Consider the following 15,797-nt stretch of genomic DNA (forward strand, 5'->3'; position numbering starts at 1 on the left):
GACCCCTCCCCCACCTCCCACTTCCTGATCATGGCTATATTCGCCACCCAGTAATAGTTACTAAAATTTGGCAGTGCCAGCCCTCCCTCTCCCCGACTCCGCTCAAGCATTACCTTGCTTACCCGCAGGGTCTTGCCCGCCCAAACAAAGCCAGAGATCACTTTGTTGACCCGTTTAAAAAAGTACTGTGGAATAAAGATGGGGAGACATTGAAACACAAACAGGAATCTCGGGAGGGCCATCATCTTCATCGTCTGCACCCTCCCAGCTAATGACAACGGGAGCGCGCCCCATCTCCAAAAATCGCCCTTCATTTGGTCTACTAGCCGGGCTAGATTTAATTTATGCAGCCGGTCCCATTCCTGCGCCACTTGGATGCCTAGGTACCTAAAGCTTCCCCCTACTAATCTAAACGGCAGCTCCCCAATCGCCTCTCCTGTCCCCTCGCCTGGATCGCAAACATCTCACTTTTCCCCATATTTAGCTTATACCCCGAAAACCGGCCATAATTCCCCTAGAATCCTCATGATTTCTTCCATCCCCTCTAATGGGTCCGATACATACAGAAGCAGGTCGCCTGCATAGAGCGAGACTCTGTGCCCCGGACCAGCCCCTTGAGGCTCTCAGAGCAATTGCCAACGGCTCTATAGCCAGGGCGAACAACAGTGGGGAGAGGGGGCATCCCTGTCTTGTCCCCGGTGCAGTCTAAAATAGTCCGATGTTGTCCTATTCGTCCGTACACTTGCCACAGGAGCCTGATACAGCAACCTGACCCATTCAATAAAGCCCGAATCCGAACCGTCCCAGTACCACCCACAGATAATCCCACTCTACCCAATCAAAAGCCTTTTCTGCATCCATTGCGATCACTACCTCCACCTGCCTACCTTCCATGATCTCAGCATGATCAGATTTAACAGCCTTCTTACAGTGGCCATCAACTGCCTACCCTTAATAAACCCCGTCTGGTCCTCCCCAATAACGTCCAGAACACAATCCTCAATCCTGGAGGACAAAGTTTTGGCTAGCAGTTTGGCGTCCACATTCAACAGGGATATCGGCCTGTAGGACCTGCACAGCTCCGGGTTCTTGTCCCGCTTCAGAATCAGCGAAATCGTGGCCTGTGACATCGTCGGGGGCAACACCCCTCTTTCCCTTGCCTCATTGAACATCCTCATCAACACCGGCCCCAATATCCCAGAGAACATTTTACAAAACTCCACTGGGTACCCGTCCGGCCCCGGGGATTTACCCGCCTGCATGGCCTTCAGACCCTCCACTATCTCTTCCAACCCGATCAGAGCCCCCAGCCCTTCTACCAGCTCCCCGTCCACCTTTGGGGAAATTCAGCCCCCCCCCCAAAAAAAAGTGCCTCATCCCCTCCGGCCCCATAGGGAGTTCCAACCTATAAAGCCTACTGTAGAAATCCTAAACGCCTTATTCACCCCTGCTAAATCTCTAACCAGATTCCCATCGACGTCATTTACTTTCCCTATCTCCCTCCCTCTTTCTAAGCTGCTGTGCAAGCATTCTGCTGGCCTTCTCTCCATACTCATAGATCGCCCCACCCTCGCCTTTCTCAGCTGCTCCACCACCTCCATGTTGTTAACAAGCTGAACTACACCTGTAGCCTCCGCCGTTCCTTTAAAAGCCCTGCCTCTGGGTCTCCGCATACCTCCTATCGATCTGTAGTATCTCCTTAACCAGTCGGTCCGTCTATGCCCTGTCCACCTTCTCCCTATGGGCCCGTATCGAGGTCAGCTCCCCTCTGACCACCGCCTTCAGTGCTTCCCAGACCATCGCTGCTGAAATTTCCCCCGTGTCGTTGACCTGCAGGTAATTCTGAATACATTTCCTCAGCCGCTCGCACACCCCTTCATCAGCCAAAAGTCCCACATCTAACCTCCAGTATGGGCGCTGGTTACTGTCTTTACTAACCTGCAGGTCAACCCAGTGTGGAGCATGGTCTGAGATTGTGATCGCCGAGTACCCCGTGTCCACCACTTCTGCCAGTAAGGCCCTGCTCAAAATGAAGAAATCGATTCGGGAATACACTTTATGCAGTGTGACTCCTTCACCCTCGGCCGCCCAAATCTCCATGAATCCATCCCCCCCCCCCCCCCCCCCCCCCCCCCATCTGCTCCATGAACCCCCCTAGTTCTCTTGCCATTGCTGGCACCCTGCCCGTTTTCGAGCTTGACCGGTCCAAGCCAGGGTCAATAACTGTGTTGAAGTCCCCTCCCATGACCAACCTGTGCGAGTCCAGGTCCGGTATCTTCCCCAACATCCTCTTTATAAACTCCACATCATCGCAATTTGGCACATACACATTTACTAATACCACCTGCACCCCCTCTAGTTTCCCACTGACCATAATGTACCGACCTCCCACATCAGAAAATATTCTACCCGCCTCAAACACCACCCTCTTTTGATCAGGATCGCGACCCCTCTAGTATTTGAATCCAGTCCCGAGTGAAAGACCCGACTGACCCAGCCTTTCTTCAATCTAATCTGGTCAGTTACTCTAAGGTGCATCTCCTGCAACATTACCACGTCCGCCTTCAGTCCCCTAAGATGCGCGAACACACGTGCCCTCTTGACCGGCCCATTTAACCCTCGAACATTCCAGGTGATCAGCCTATTTGGGGGCTCATTGCCCCCCCCCTTCGCCAATCAGCCATCCCCTTTTTGGGCCCGCCTCCAACCCATGCTCTGTGCCTCCACCGGCCCGCCCCCAGGCAGCCTCCGCCCCCAACCTCCTCTCTGTCCCTTGGCCCAAGTCCCTCCCTCGTCAGCAGAATATTTCCCCCCTCCCCCACCCCTCCCCCCCAGTAACAACACTCTGTAACCTAACCCCTTTGATAAACCGAACATATGCACACACCCCACTGCGCTTCCATGAGCTAGCCCACCCCGATAGCTTGGTGGCCCCCATCCCTGGCGCCGGATAGTCTCCCACCTATTGTGGAAGAACCTTTTTATGCAGAAGGTAGTGGGAGTCTGGAATTCACTGCCGGAGTTGGTGGTGGAGGCAGAGACCCTAAACTCTTTTTAAAGGTACCTACATCTGCACCTTAAGTTCTCTAAGCCACAGGGCTATGGACCGGGTGCAGGAAGGTGGGATTAGAAAGGGCACCTGGGTGTCTTCAGGCTGGAATGGACAAGATGGGGTGAATGGCCTCCTTCTGTGATGTTGCTATTCTATGATTCGATGAATGTTAAGTGTGAGGTTGTGTATTTAGGTCAGAAAAATGGGAAGGCAACTTATTATCTAAATCAGGAGTGACTTTGGGATGCTCCATTGCAGAGGGATCTGGGGATCCTAGTTCATGAGTCACAGAAAACTAGCATACAGGTACAGCAGATAATAACAAAAGCAAATGGAATGTTGGCATTTACACCTAAAGGAATAGAGTAGTATAATAATTTGAGGAAGTAAGAGCTGTAAAAGAGTCACTTTATAGAAAGGTAAGGAGGTGTTGTTGCAACTGTACAAGGCATTGGTGAGACCACATCTGGGGTATTGAGCACAGTTTTGGTCCCCTTATTTGGTGAAAGATGGAATGGCATTGGAGGCAGTTCAGAGGAGGTTCACTAGGTTGATTCCAGAGATGAGGGGTTTGTCGTATATGAAGCGAGATTGAAAGGTTTAGGCCTATACTCTCTAGAGTTTAGAAGAATGAGGGGAGATCAAATTGAGGTACTCAAGATGATAAAGTGTTTGGATAAAGTAGACGTGGAACTGATACTTCCTCTTGTGGTGCGTTCTTGAACAAGAGACCATAGTCTTAGGATAAGAGGCAGCAAATCTATAATAGAGTTGAGGAGAAACTACTTCTCCCAAAGGGTCGTGAATCTGTGGAATTCATTACCCCAAAGTGCAGTGGAAGGAACTGAAGGCACTGTTGCCAAGTGTGTAGATGATACAAAGATATGTAGAGGGACAGATAGTATTGAGGAAGCAGGGGCGCTGCAGAAGGACTTGGACAGACTAGGAGAGTGGGTAAAGAAGTGGCAGATGGAATACAATGTGGAAAAATGTGAGGTTATGCACTTTGGAAGGAGGAATGGAGGCATAGACTATTTTCTAAATGGGGAAATGCTTAGGAAATCAGAAGCACAAAGGGACTTGGGAGTCCTTTTCACAATTCTCTTAAGGTTAACGTGCAGGTTCAGTCAGCAGTTAAGAAGGCAAATACAAGAGCAGGGATGTATTTCTGAGGCTGTATAATGCTCTGGTTGGAGCCAATTTGGAGTATTGTGAGCAGTTTTAGGCCCTGTATCTAAGGAAGGATGTGCTGGCCTTGGAAAGGGTCCACGGAGGTTCACAAGAATGATCCCTGGAATGAAGAGCTTGTCGTATGAGGAACGGTTGAGGATTCTGGATCTGTACTCGTTGGGGTTAAGAAGGATATGGGGGATCTTCCTGAAACTTACAGGATACTTACGTGGAGAGGATATTTCCACTTGTAGGAAAATCTAGAACCAGAGTACACAATCTCAGACTAAAGGGACGATCCTTTAAAACAGAGATGAGGAGGAATTTCTTCAGCCAGAGGGTGGTGAATCTGTGAAATTCTTTGCCGCAGAAGACTGTGGAAGCCAAGTCAGAGTATCTTTAAGGCAGAGATAGATAGGTTCTTGATTAATAAGGGGATCAGCGATTACAGGGAGAAGGTAGGAGAGTGGGGATGAGAAAAATATCAGCCATGACGGAATGGCGGAGCAGACTTGATGGGGCGAGTGACCTAATTCTGCCCCATGTCTTATGGTCTTGTCATGTGAGGGTACCTTTAAGACATGGATGTTTAAGCAATGTACCTTTAAGAAAACAGTAATGTCAGAGAGTGGGTGGGGCTGAGCTCAGGTCAGCCATTTTGCATGTTTTTAGTTTCAGTTTTGAAAAGAGCTGGTGTGTGTCTGTGTTTTGCAGTGAGCTGTGATGCCTGCCATAAAAGACCATCTCTGGATCATTTGGGTGATTTAAAGTAAAGCCTTTAACCTGATGTGATTTTGTTTAAAGGTGTTAAGTCTCTTGGAAGTTTGAAGGAACATTTTAGGGAATTATTTACTGTTGCAATATTTTCTGAGATATCTTTGAAGTAAGGGGTGTTAAGAGATCCAATGTTTATTTAAGATGTTAAGTTGAGTTCATGGAATAAACAGTGTTTTGTGTTTGAAAACCAACGTGTGCATAATTGTAGTCGCACACCTAGGGAAAAAGCTGTGTGCCAGGAAAAGCAACAAATCCATTAAAGGGAGAGGTTGGTTGAACTCCAAGAGACATTTTGGGGTTCTGAAAACGCCTCGCCCATAACAGTCTTAAGGAAATGCTTCCTATACACGGTAACATGACTTTGGCCCACAATTTATTACAACTTGTAAGTGGTGGCTCTTTACATTTTCAGAAAAGAATGTGGGTGAGAATTCAAGGCAATGGGTAGGATTTTCCTCCATCCCCACGGCATGTTTTACAGCGGCGGAGGCAACACACCATTGGCTGGCAACGATATCTTCTGATTTTTTTCCCGTTGTTTGCACCCTCCACCGCCACGGAACAAGTGACGGGGGAGTTGGCAGGACCTGAATATCCCACCAGCGGGAGCAGCCGGACAATTTTGGCCAATGCTTCCGACAGGAGAAACTGGAATATAAATCAAATGTGAAGTAACCATCCACATTAATTTAAACATCTGTGTTCACTTCCTGCCCTTCCCTTGTAATATTTTTGTCACCTGGACTTTCATTCTAAATTCTGCTTAGTATTGACAAAGGAAACAGCCTATGTAAATATGTCACATTGTAATTACACTCTCTGCCAATGATGGCATTTTTATAGTTCAGTTTAGTTATTGTCAGCCATGGAGAAGCGCCTGCACAACAAATAGTTTCTTTGCCTTCCAAATTTCTAACTTCCTTTTCACTGTTTAATTACAAATAGCACCAAATCAATTATATAAGGGCAAGGACAGAATGCAAAACTTTGCAGAGAACTAAATTACATTTGCATACCCTGGTCCAATTTCCCCAATTCACCAACACTGCTTCACTGAGACACGACTTGGTCTGACTCCATGTGAGATACCACAGCTATTGGCTGGTATGTGGTTGCAAAGCAAAACAATGGATGGATTGAAAGAAAATAAAATTGTAACTGAAAAATGAACTTGATCACACAGTAATCTATTATTAATGTACTGCATTCTAACAACCATGAAGCCAATAGTTTGTCTACGTTACAACAGCGATGATACCTCAAAGTATCTAATTAGCAGTGAAGGACATGGGAAATCCTTGGGATAGAAAGGCGACTTTGTTCCTTTCCTAAATGTTTAATTAAACAATGGAATGTCACATTAACAATGAATATGTTTCAATGCTTTTTGAATCCCTCCAATCACGGTCTTAAATTGGTTGGGTCTTAAATTGTGCAAAGAAAAATGAATCGTTTCCCATCAAGGCCAGAGAAGGTTATGGACAGCTTTAATAGAAGTTTTCAGAATTGTGAGTGGTTTTGGTAGAGTAAAGAATGAGAAACTGGCCGCGATTCTCCGACCTTGCTACAATCAAGCGTAACGAGGCCGGAGAATAGCGGGAGGCACCAAAATGAGATCTGCAGCAGGCACCGAACAGTTTGCGATGCAACCGGCTACTCCCATAGGCAAAATCGGGATCTCGCCGTAACGTGGCAAGAAAACAATTATCACCACTTAAGCCCCATTTCCATTCAATTAACGAGAGCGACCCCACATCCTTCAATCTCCCGTCATTTAGTGGTCTCCCCAGCAACTGCTCGCGTGGCGCCAATTAGTACTCCTTTGGAAAAATATGAACCTGGTGGAAGGGCTTCTGTGGGGAGCCAAGGTGAGTTGACATCTTTGTTCACAGGCAAAGAGCCCGGGGGCGCTGGGTGTGCCACCCCAGTGCTCGTTGGGGCCCTCCAAGGGGGGGGGGGGCGACTAGGGAAACAGGCAAAGGGTCTGGGGGTCAGCCCTCATTGCAGGAGGAAGTGACAGAGGCATCATAATGGTTTTGCGGAAAAGTGTTTAAAGTGATGTACAAACCCCACTCCCGATGGTGCCGCCCCCCATCCATTTCCTACCCACCAACCCACTTCCCCAGTGCCCTCAGTGGTCCTCGACATGCTTGGTCCTTAGTTCTACCACTAAATTTTAGGTGTTTCCCCAGGATGCACATCAGAGGTGGAGGCAGCCAGCTGCTTACCTCGTCCCCTGGCCTTCGATGCTCCTGGCGGGTGTCCTCTGGAGGGTCTGTGGCTGGAGAGCCCCGGCTCACTTGTCAGCGACACATGTACAACCGGGCCACGCCGCCCTGTCCCGTGTACCAACTGCGAAACGCAACCACATCAGAGAGGTGGATCTCGGGTTAGCTGGTGGCCATCGCCACTCCATAGGATGGGTCCAGCTAGGTACCCGGCACCCCCTACTCCCAACCGGTGACCTTGGGGCCTGGGGTTCACCTTGGGACAGAGGGGCCACTGGTTCGAGCCCCGGCTACCCCTGCATCATCTGGCTCTGCCAGCCCTAATGGTCCCCCATGGTCTTAACCATAGTGCTTTCAGTGATGCTCCTCAGTGACTGGGCCATGCACTGCAGTGCCTCAGCCATGCCCACCTGTGAATGGGACAGGTTCATCAGCGCCTTGGCCATGCCCACCTGAGAGCGGGATATGTCCCGTAGAACCTCATCAAGGTTGGCCTGGTGCTGGGTGACATCCCCCAATGAGTCGGACATTCTGCTGAGACCCTCACCCATGGCTGTCACCGACTGTGCGACACCTGGGACACATCCGACGCTGTGCACCAGGCTCTCCACTGCAGTCGCCGCCTTAAGTGTTGGCCTCGATGCCACACATTGCCAGCGACATCTCCTGCGCCACAGGCTACTGAGATTCCTCCAAGCGGCTATGGATCTGCTGGAGTGACAATGACATCTCCCTCTGAACGCCCTGGTTGGTCCCCATCGGCTCTGGGTAATTTGTTCCACAGGCTCAGCATCAGGCTGGGACCAGCTGGGTCCTGGGCTCCAGCAGACCTCCGACTGCTGTCTTGCCTGGGGGTGCCTGCATCCACTTAATGTGCATCGTCAGCGGTGCGGTGCTCATCAGATTGTGCCCCTGAACCTGTCCACTAACATGTCCCACCTAGGTGTGTGTATCTGCGCTGGTGGAGGGTGAGGATGACAGCTGTGCCGCGACCACGGTTGCGTCCTCAGAGCTCTCCTTTGAAGTGCTGTCCTCGGAGTCAGAAGAGTGCTGCCCGGGATGGCCTGGCGATGTAGTCTGGCGGATCTGCAGATGAATGGACATGTGAGCAGGATGGGTCAGTCAGTCAGTAAGGCAATAACTCACTTTTGACAGGTCTTCCGGATGGAGCCCGGTGGTTCCTAATCTGTGGGGCGTCCGCCAGCCTCCACGTGGGTGACCAATCTGTCCTCGGTCACCGGTCACCTCCGGAGCCCGCTCCTTGAAGGTGGTGAGGATTCTTATGTCTGGCACCACTTCACCGGTCTGGGTCCCTCTCCTGGCGATTATGGGAGAGCATTTCCTGAGGAGACACAGAGGGCATTGTTAGCGGTCCTGGCGAATCAGCTGGCGAGCCCTCATTTGCGGTGAGACTCCGCGAGGTCTCGTTAAGTGGACCAATTAACGTTAAATTGCATTGCCGGCCTTGCGCCAGGGAGCTTGCAGGGTTCACAGTGGTGGGAAAGGGGGGGGGGGTGAAGGCAGAGTTTGGGGGGGGGGGGGGGGGGGGGTTGTTGAGGGGGTGCTGGTGTCTATTCATTAGTGCTGCCCGGTGTAGGTCGTTGACCTTCTTCCTGCACTGCAGGCCAGTCCTCCTGGTCATACTCAGAGCTGAAATCTGCTGCCCCCTCATCCCAGGCAGCACTGGCTGCCTTGTGGCTCACCCTCTGGGATCTTCGGGGGAACAGAACATTCCTCCTGGCCTCCACCGCGTCGAGGAGCCTCCCCAGGTCTGCGTCCCCGAATCTTGGGGCTGGTCTCCTCGGTGCCATTGTTGCGAGCTGGCTGGGGTTGACTGAGCAAGTGCAGCTTAAGTGCTGCTCGACCTCGTTAGCAGGGGCTGGCGAGTGCTGTCCCGGCGAATCAGCTGGCAAGTCCTCATTTGTGGCGAGAAGCCCGCGAGGCCTCGTTAAGTGGACCAATTAACGTCGACTTGTGTTGCCGGCCTCGCTGGGCCGAGCGCCAGGATGCTTGCGGCAATTCCCGCTCGCTACCACACTTCAAAATTGCAGGAGGGGGATTACATGAAATCCTTTTAAAATTGTGCGTCTATAAGGCTTTCACGTTTCTGGACAAAAGCACATAGCACCTGAGGGAAAATGTTGCAATAACATAGCATTAAGAATTAATATAAGAACAATATCTTTTTCAAAAATTAAGAAACGATGCTTCACGTTTTTAAATAAAGTTTTACTTTGGTGTACTTTGCATAACGCAATGTATTAATATGCATTCAAGTGTCATAAATCCCAAATGATTGATGAGGAAAGATGACCCTAAACCATCAATAACTTGCACAATAATGATTTAACTTACCACATGCAATGGACCAATAGATTTGGGATTCTGGTGTTTGATGTAAAATGCGATACGGAGCTACTTTAGAAGTTGAATCAAACACAGTGTCAAGTGTCCCAACAAGGAGGCCTGCAGGAACCAAAAACAAACGTTTTTGTACCTGAACAATTAGCTTCTTATTCATCCCATCACACACATTTTACATTGCACGCTCAGCTGGATTACACCAAACTACTGGACAGAGAAAGGTTAAAGCTTGCAAGAAAGTGCCTTAATTTTGAAAACTAGCAGCATGTGAATATTATGCTGGGATAAAACCTGTGGAAAATGCAAATAAGAAATACACGTCAGTTCCATAAAGATGCTATACAAGTTCAAGCCTTTAATTTTCTTTCCATGAAGTTTTGTAAGAAACCCAGTGTTAGGGCTCAACCTGACTCCAGTGTGAAGGGTTTCATTGGTCATTATTAGACCTTAAATTCCGGATTATTATTGAATTCAAATTTCACCATCTACCATAGTGGGATTTGAACAGGAATTACCCTGGATCTCTGGATTACCAATCCAGTGACAAAACCGTTATGCTAGTGGTTAGCTCTACTGCCTCATGGCACTGAGGACCCAGATTCGATCCTGGTCCCTACACTGTCCGTGTAGAGTTTGCACATTCTCCCCGTTTCTGTGGGTCTCACCCCCACAACCCAAAGATGTGCAGGGATAGGTGGATTAGCCACGCTAAATTGCCCCTTAATTGAAAAGGAAATGAATGGCTACTTTAAAAAAAAATTTGAATAACACGAACTTCACATCCAAAAATTATATTGCTGAAAGTTAGATTCTAAAACATCTGAATTATGATACAAATGTTAACCATTATTAAAAATCAGTAACCCAGCAATGATTGCACAGGCTGGGGCCTTTTTTCCTCAGAAAAGAGATTGAGTTGTGAATGAATAAAAGTCTTTGAAATTCTGAAGCAGTTCAATAGGGTAGACACTGGAGAGAGTCCAAAACTAATGACCATAAATACAAGATAGTCACTTATAAACCCATGAGCAATTCAGGAAAACCTTCTTCACCCAGAGAGTGGTGAGAATGTGAAACTCTGTATCATGTATTAGGGTCTTGCTTGTGGCCATCTTCTCTTCGAGGGACAAACATGTTCATCACCTGGGGTGTTTGGTAGGGTCCTGGTCCATAGATGACTGCTTTAGATCAATCTGCGCCCGTTAAGATTCTGCTGCAAACAGGGCAGGATACTGCAGAGGATTGAGTTTTGGACACTTTGCCGGTTCAGAATTTCCTCTCCTTGCCTTTCTCTCTGCCTCTGGTATGCGCATGCTTTCAAAGGAGGCTGCACTGTTTTTAATTTAGATCGCACACCAGGAGCAGCGATCTTGGGTGAGCTTCTCCTAGGACTTGAAGTCAAAACTCATATGGTGAAGATTTCAGAGTGCCCTTGTCGCACTTCCCTTGACCACCATTAAAAGCGCTCTCCAGACTCGAGCTCTCTGTCGAACATTTGTTTGGTCGGGATATGTCAGACATTGTGGATGACCAACCAAACTCAGTTAAAGTAGTTCAAGCAAATAGCATTTTTGCACTTCAGTTGGAAGATTAGGGAGGGAGGATTAGAAGTTACGAGGGAGACAGGAATAGAAATAGATATTGATGGGGTAGATGAAGAAAGATGTGGAGCATAAAACATGGGCACAGGTCAGTGGATTGCATGGCCTGTTTCTGCTCTGTAACATTCCAATCGCTAATATAGTTATAGAATGATGTTGAGCTTATTTAATTGCAATGTGTAACTTTTTTGATGCTCTTTAGGATACAGTAATGGCACTCATTTTGAGCAAGAATTTAAAGACTATCGAAAGGAAATTTTGAAGATATATCCAGCAATTAGAGGCACATATATCTACTGAACAAAACACATAAAAGCAATAATCAAACTTTAAAAAATATCAAGACAATGAGAAAGTTCCAAGATAGAAGAGAGATCGGCACCGTTAAATCTCTTGTTCTTTAAAAAGAAAATCTGGAATCCAATAAGGCTCCACAACCAGTTGAACCCAGCATTCAAAGTGCAGAAAGAGTTAGCAGATTAATAATTCCTTGCTTCTAAATTTCCTCCCTTTCTCCTGTCCTCGTTCAAAAGTACTGACATGCTCGGAGGTTTAGTTCAATGGGCAAGAGACAGACCAGCTGAGCATAGCTCGCTTCCAGGGAGTTCATTTATCAATCGAGACAACGGGAAACTTTCAATAGACCCTTTAACGGGCTGTGTAACAATGATTTGATCCAGTGCTTATTAAGTATGTTGGTAGAGAGAAACAAAATCATCTCTGCCTCAGCTCAATTTTAACTACAGCAGAGTACCGATTTAGATATAGTGAATTATTTATAACTGCCTGGAATGCCAACTATTGATTTACCAACAAATGTCACAACTAACAATTTCTGGGAGTATTTTAAATACATTTTTTAAAAAGTTTTAATTTATCTTGACAGATTCAGGCAGCCTATGCCGGATCATTCAGTATTGATTGATAAAGAAATTGCAGCATAAAGTGCAATCCATTTCTCGAAAGAGGATATTGTTGGAAGATGGCCTGAGGAATACGTTCATAAAATTAATGATGAAACCTGAGACTGTGTGCCTCAGTCTAATAGAGAAAGACGGGACGTACCTGACAGCGGGTCCAATACAACACATCCTGTATCAGTGAGTTGTGTGGCCTGAATGACATTGCCAAATGTACATCATGACCCTGCACACACCATGTCAGGATTACAGCCAGGAGGGAACTAGGGATTTAATTCTATTAGCTGGGCAGGATTCTATCCCCAGACTCCCTGAAGTGAAATCATTTAGTGTATTAACCCAGTTCCCCAGGGTCACGCCAAATGTGAACTGCCTGAAATATCAAAATCTGAGACTTTCAAGTTACTTCTGTTGTCAAACAAATAGTGCAAAATAAATCCTCCTAGTCTCGTGCAAAAATGGAAGATTATTGTACAAGAAATATACTTTGCAATTTCCATTCATTTTAGATTTGACTGCACCCGTGATTTATTCAACACTAAACACAAAAGGGCAAAATTAAAGTATGGAAAAATCCTCGTTAAGGATGGATAACAACTTGTCAAAGTGCAGAACAAATTACAAAATGCCCCTCGGCACTCTGCAAGTGCAAGGTAGCATAACACAGGCCAGAGAGCATGTTGTGCTGACAGCACTGATTTTCAGTACTGTAACGAGGTGGGGACAGAAGGAGACGCACAGAGAAAGTGTACAAGCACACAACTGATCCACGGTTGGAGCCAAAGTGCTTATTCACACACCATGGGTAATCAACTCAGGGCCTCCGGAGGAGCCAGGGTTGGAGTGCGTAGGTGCCAGCAATGAGGTGAATGGAAGGTGTACAACTGAGACAGATAGCAAGTATGCAAATAAAACACAGCAAATAATAGGTTGGCACGCAAATAATCAAATAAATGGCAAATAATATAAATGCCAAACAATAAAATGTGAAGTGCAGCGGCCAGAATAATAGAATCCCAACAGTGCAGAAGGAGGCCATTCGACCCATCAAGTATGCACTGACCCTCCAAATGAGCACCCGACCTAGACCCACTCCACTGTAACCCCATAACCCCACCTAGCCTTTGGGGCAATTTGCCATGGTCAATCCACCTAACCTGCGCATCTTTTTTGGACTGTGGGAGGAAACCCACGCAGACACGGGGAGAACATGCAAACTCCAAACCCAGGTCCCCGGTGAGGCAGCAGTGCTGACCACTGCACCATCGTGCCACCGCCCAAGGAATTTCCTGAATCTCAGGAAAATTAAATGACAGGAATGACATGAAGCAAAATGGCAAATAGATAAATGACAAAGTAATGACAGATAAATTATTAAATGTCAGATGGTTAAATGTCAGGGGACCAATAATTGACACATCAATAATTAAATATCAGAAACTAATTAATGACAAAATTAAACAAGTGACAGGCAATTAAATGGCAGAGATAATTAGTAAATAAATTACAGGTAAAGCAAATAACAAATGGAAGGTCAACAAATAAAGTTTTCCCGTGTATGAATTGAACACCGATACTGGGTTCTGAGCACAGGAATGTCTTTTTTATTTACTCTCTTCACAAGAGGATAACAGCCGGCCGCCGACGCTTTGCGGCGGCGCACTGCCCGGCAACCAGCAGGCTCGTTCTGCGGCTGTGCAGCAGGCACCGGCCGGCACTCCCCGCAAACTCTGCGACTGCGCACGACCCAGCTGCCGGCACCTGTCCTCGCACTGCGGCTGCGCGTGCCTTCCCGCCGGCTCTCCGAACTTTACCCGTTAGTCCGCCGCCGCCCTCTCCGTAGCCTCTGCGACGCTGCAGGACAAAGTACTTGTGCGTTTTCTCCGTCAGCCATAACTTCAGGGCGTTCTTCAGAAGCATCTCCTCGGGTTTCAGCCACATGGTCGGCGCCTCCCTCCGCCGGCTCGGAGGGGTGGTTGTTGGGGGGTGAATCTTGGGCCGCCTCCGTCTCACTCCATAACCGCCGCACCTGCCCACGTCGACAGCAAAGCTTCCGGGCGCACAGCCACTGCGGTTGCGCGCACTAAACCCCGCCCTTCCAGCGCGATGCACGCCGGGGGTTGTAGTTCGCCCGCCGCGGCCCACTACAAGTCCCACCAGGCCCCGTGCAGACCAAAGCTCTCAGCAAATCCAAGTGGGCCAGGGAGAGGATAGTCATAGTCGTAGAATTTACAGTGCAGAAGGAGGCCATTCGGCCCAGCGAGTCTGCACCGGCCACTAGAGCACCCTACTTAAGCCCACACCTCCACCCTATCCCCCTAACCCCTGTTTGGAAACGGAGGACAATTTAGCATGGCCAACTGGTTGAGACCCTGGAATCTACCATTGGCTGTGTGAAGTAGCTCCGCCCTGAAGGCGGGGTATAAGATTATGCCGTCCCAGCAGCCTTCACTTTCTGTTACAAAGCTGCTGGGGATCAGTTCTAGTGCATTAAAGCCTCAGTTACTGAATACCTTTGTCTTGTGTATATTGATTGCTCATCAGCGTGATTTAACAGCCTCAGCGTGGATTGGGGCGCACTGGTTAAATAGCATGAATAGCGCAATATAAGGTCTTCTCCACGGTGGATCTCAAGTCCGCCTACCACCAGCTACCCCTCCGTAATAGTGACTGCAAGTACACTGCCTTCGAAGCAGATGGGCGGCTCTAACAATTCTTAAGGGTTCCCTTCGGTGTCACTAATGGGGTCTCGGTCTTCCAGCGAGAGATTGACCGAATGGTTGACCGGTACAGCTTACGCGCAACGTTTCCGTATCTGGATAACATCATCTGCGGCCATGATCAGCAGGACCACAACCACCGTCATCAAGGCCCTCCAGGGTATCTTTACACGGTTCGGTTTCCCCGCGTACATACACAGCGATAGGGGGTCCTCCTTTATGAGTGACGAACTGCGTCAATTCCTGCTCAGCAAAGGCATCGCCTCGAGCAGGACGACCAGTTACAACTCCCGGGGAAACGGGCAGGTAGAGAAGGAGAACGGAACGGTCTGGAAGACCGTCCTACTGGCCCTCCAGTCTAGGAATCTCCCAGTCTCCCGCTGGCAAGAAGTCCTCCCGGTGGCCCTTCATGCCATCCGGTCGCTGCTCTGTACAGCCACAAATCAGACACCTCACGAGCATCTTCTTGTCTTCCCCAGGAAGTCCTCCTCCGGGACCTCGTTCCCAACCTGACTAGCAACACCCGGACCCATCCTGCTTCGGAAGCACGTGCGAGTGCACAAGTCGGACCTGTTGGTCGAGAGGGTCCACCTGCTGCATGCTAACCCGCAGTACGCCTACGTGGCGTTCCTCGAAGGCAGGCAAGACACGGTCTCCCTTCGGGACCTAGCGCCCGCCGGAACCCCACGTGCTCCCGACCCATTACCCCCACCTCCACAGCAGTGGGAGGGCTCAGTACTCCCGCCACTCCGGCCCTCGCCCGGGCACTCATCGGCGCCCCCTACAGGGTTTTCCCCCCCAGGCCAACCGCTTGCCCCAACAGCGCCGCCCAGGGGTGACGAAGCTGCCGAGGAGGCCGAAACTATGCTCCCGGAGTCGCAACCACTGAAACCAACACCAGGATCACCACCGAAGCTCGGACGCTCCAGGAGGACGATCAGGCCACCAGAGCGACTTATTGCTTC

General features: G+C 48.8%; 1 protein-coding gene across 2 annotated transcripts in view; it reads right to left on the bottom strand.

Annotated features, from left to right (window-relative positions):
• The window catches only part of tbc1d8b (TBC1 domain family member 8B), a 74,542-nt gene extending 60,371 nt beyond the window's left edge, over positions 1-14,171 (bottom strand). The window contains exons 1-2 of one of the 2 annotated variants that reach the window (XM_072505889.1): positions 13,927-14,171; positions 9,583-9,693 (exon numbers count right to left, since the gene is read on the bottom strand). In XM_072505889.1, coding sequence (XP_072361990.1) covers positions 9,583-9,693; positions 13,927-14,053 — 238 coding nt within the window. In that variant the 5' untranslated portion in view covers positions 14,054-14,171. Of the gene's footprint in view, positions 1-8,373; positions 8,504-9,582; positions 9,694-13,926 lie in introns of those variants that run through there. The other variant, XM_072505890.1, reaches the window with a different exon arrangement.
• Between the last annotated feature and the right edge of the window lie 1,626 nt (positions 14,172-15,797).

This window comes from Scyliorhinus torazame, chromosome 5 (genome assembly GCF_047496885.1).
Source record: "Scyliorhinus torazame isolate Kashiwa2021f chromosome 5, sScyTor2.1, whole genome shotgun sequence".
Taxonomy (NCBI): domain Eukaryota; kingdom Metazoa; phylum Chordata; class Chondrichthyes; order Carcharhiniformes; family Scyliorhinidae; genus Scyliorhinus; species Scyliorhinus torazame.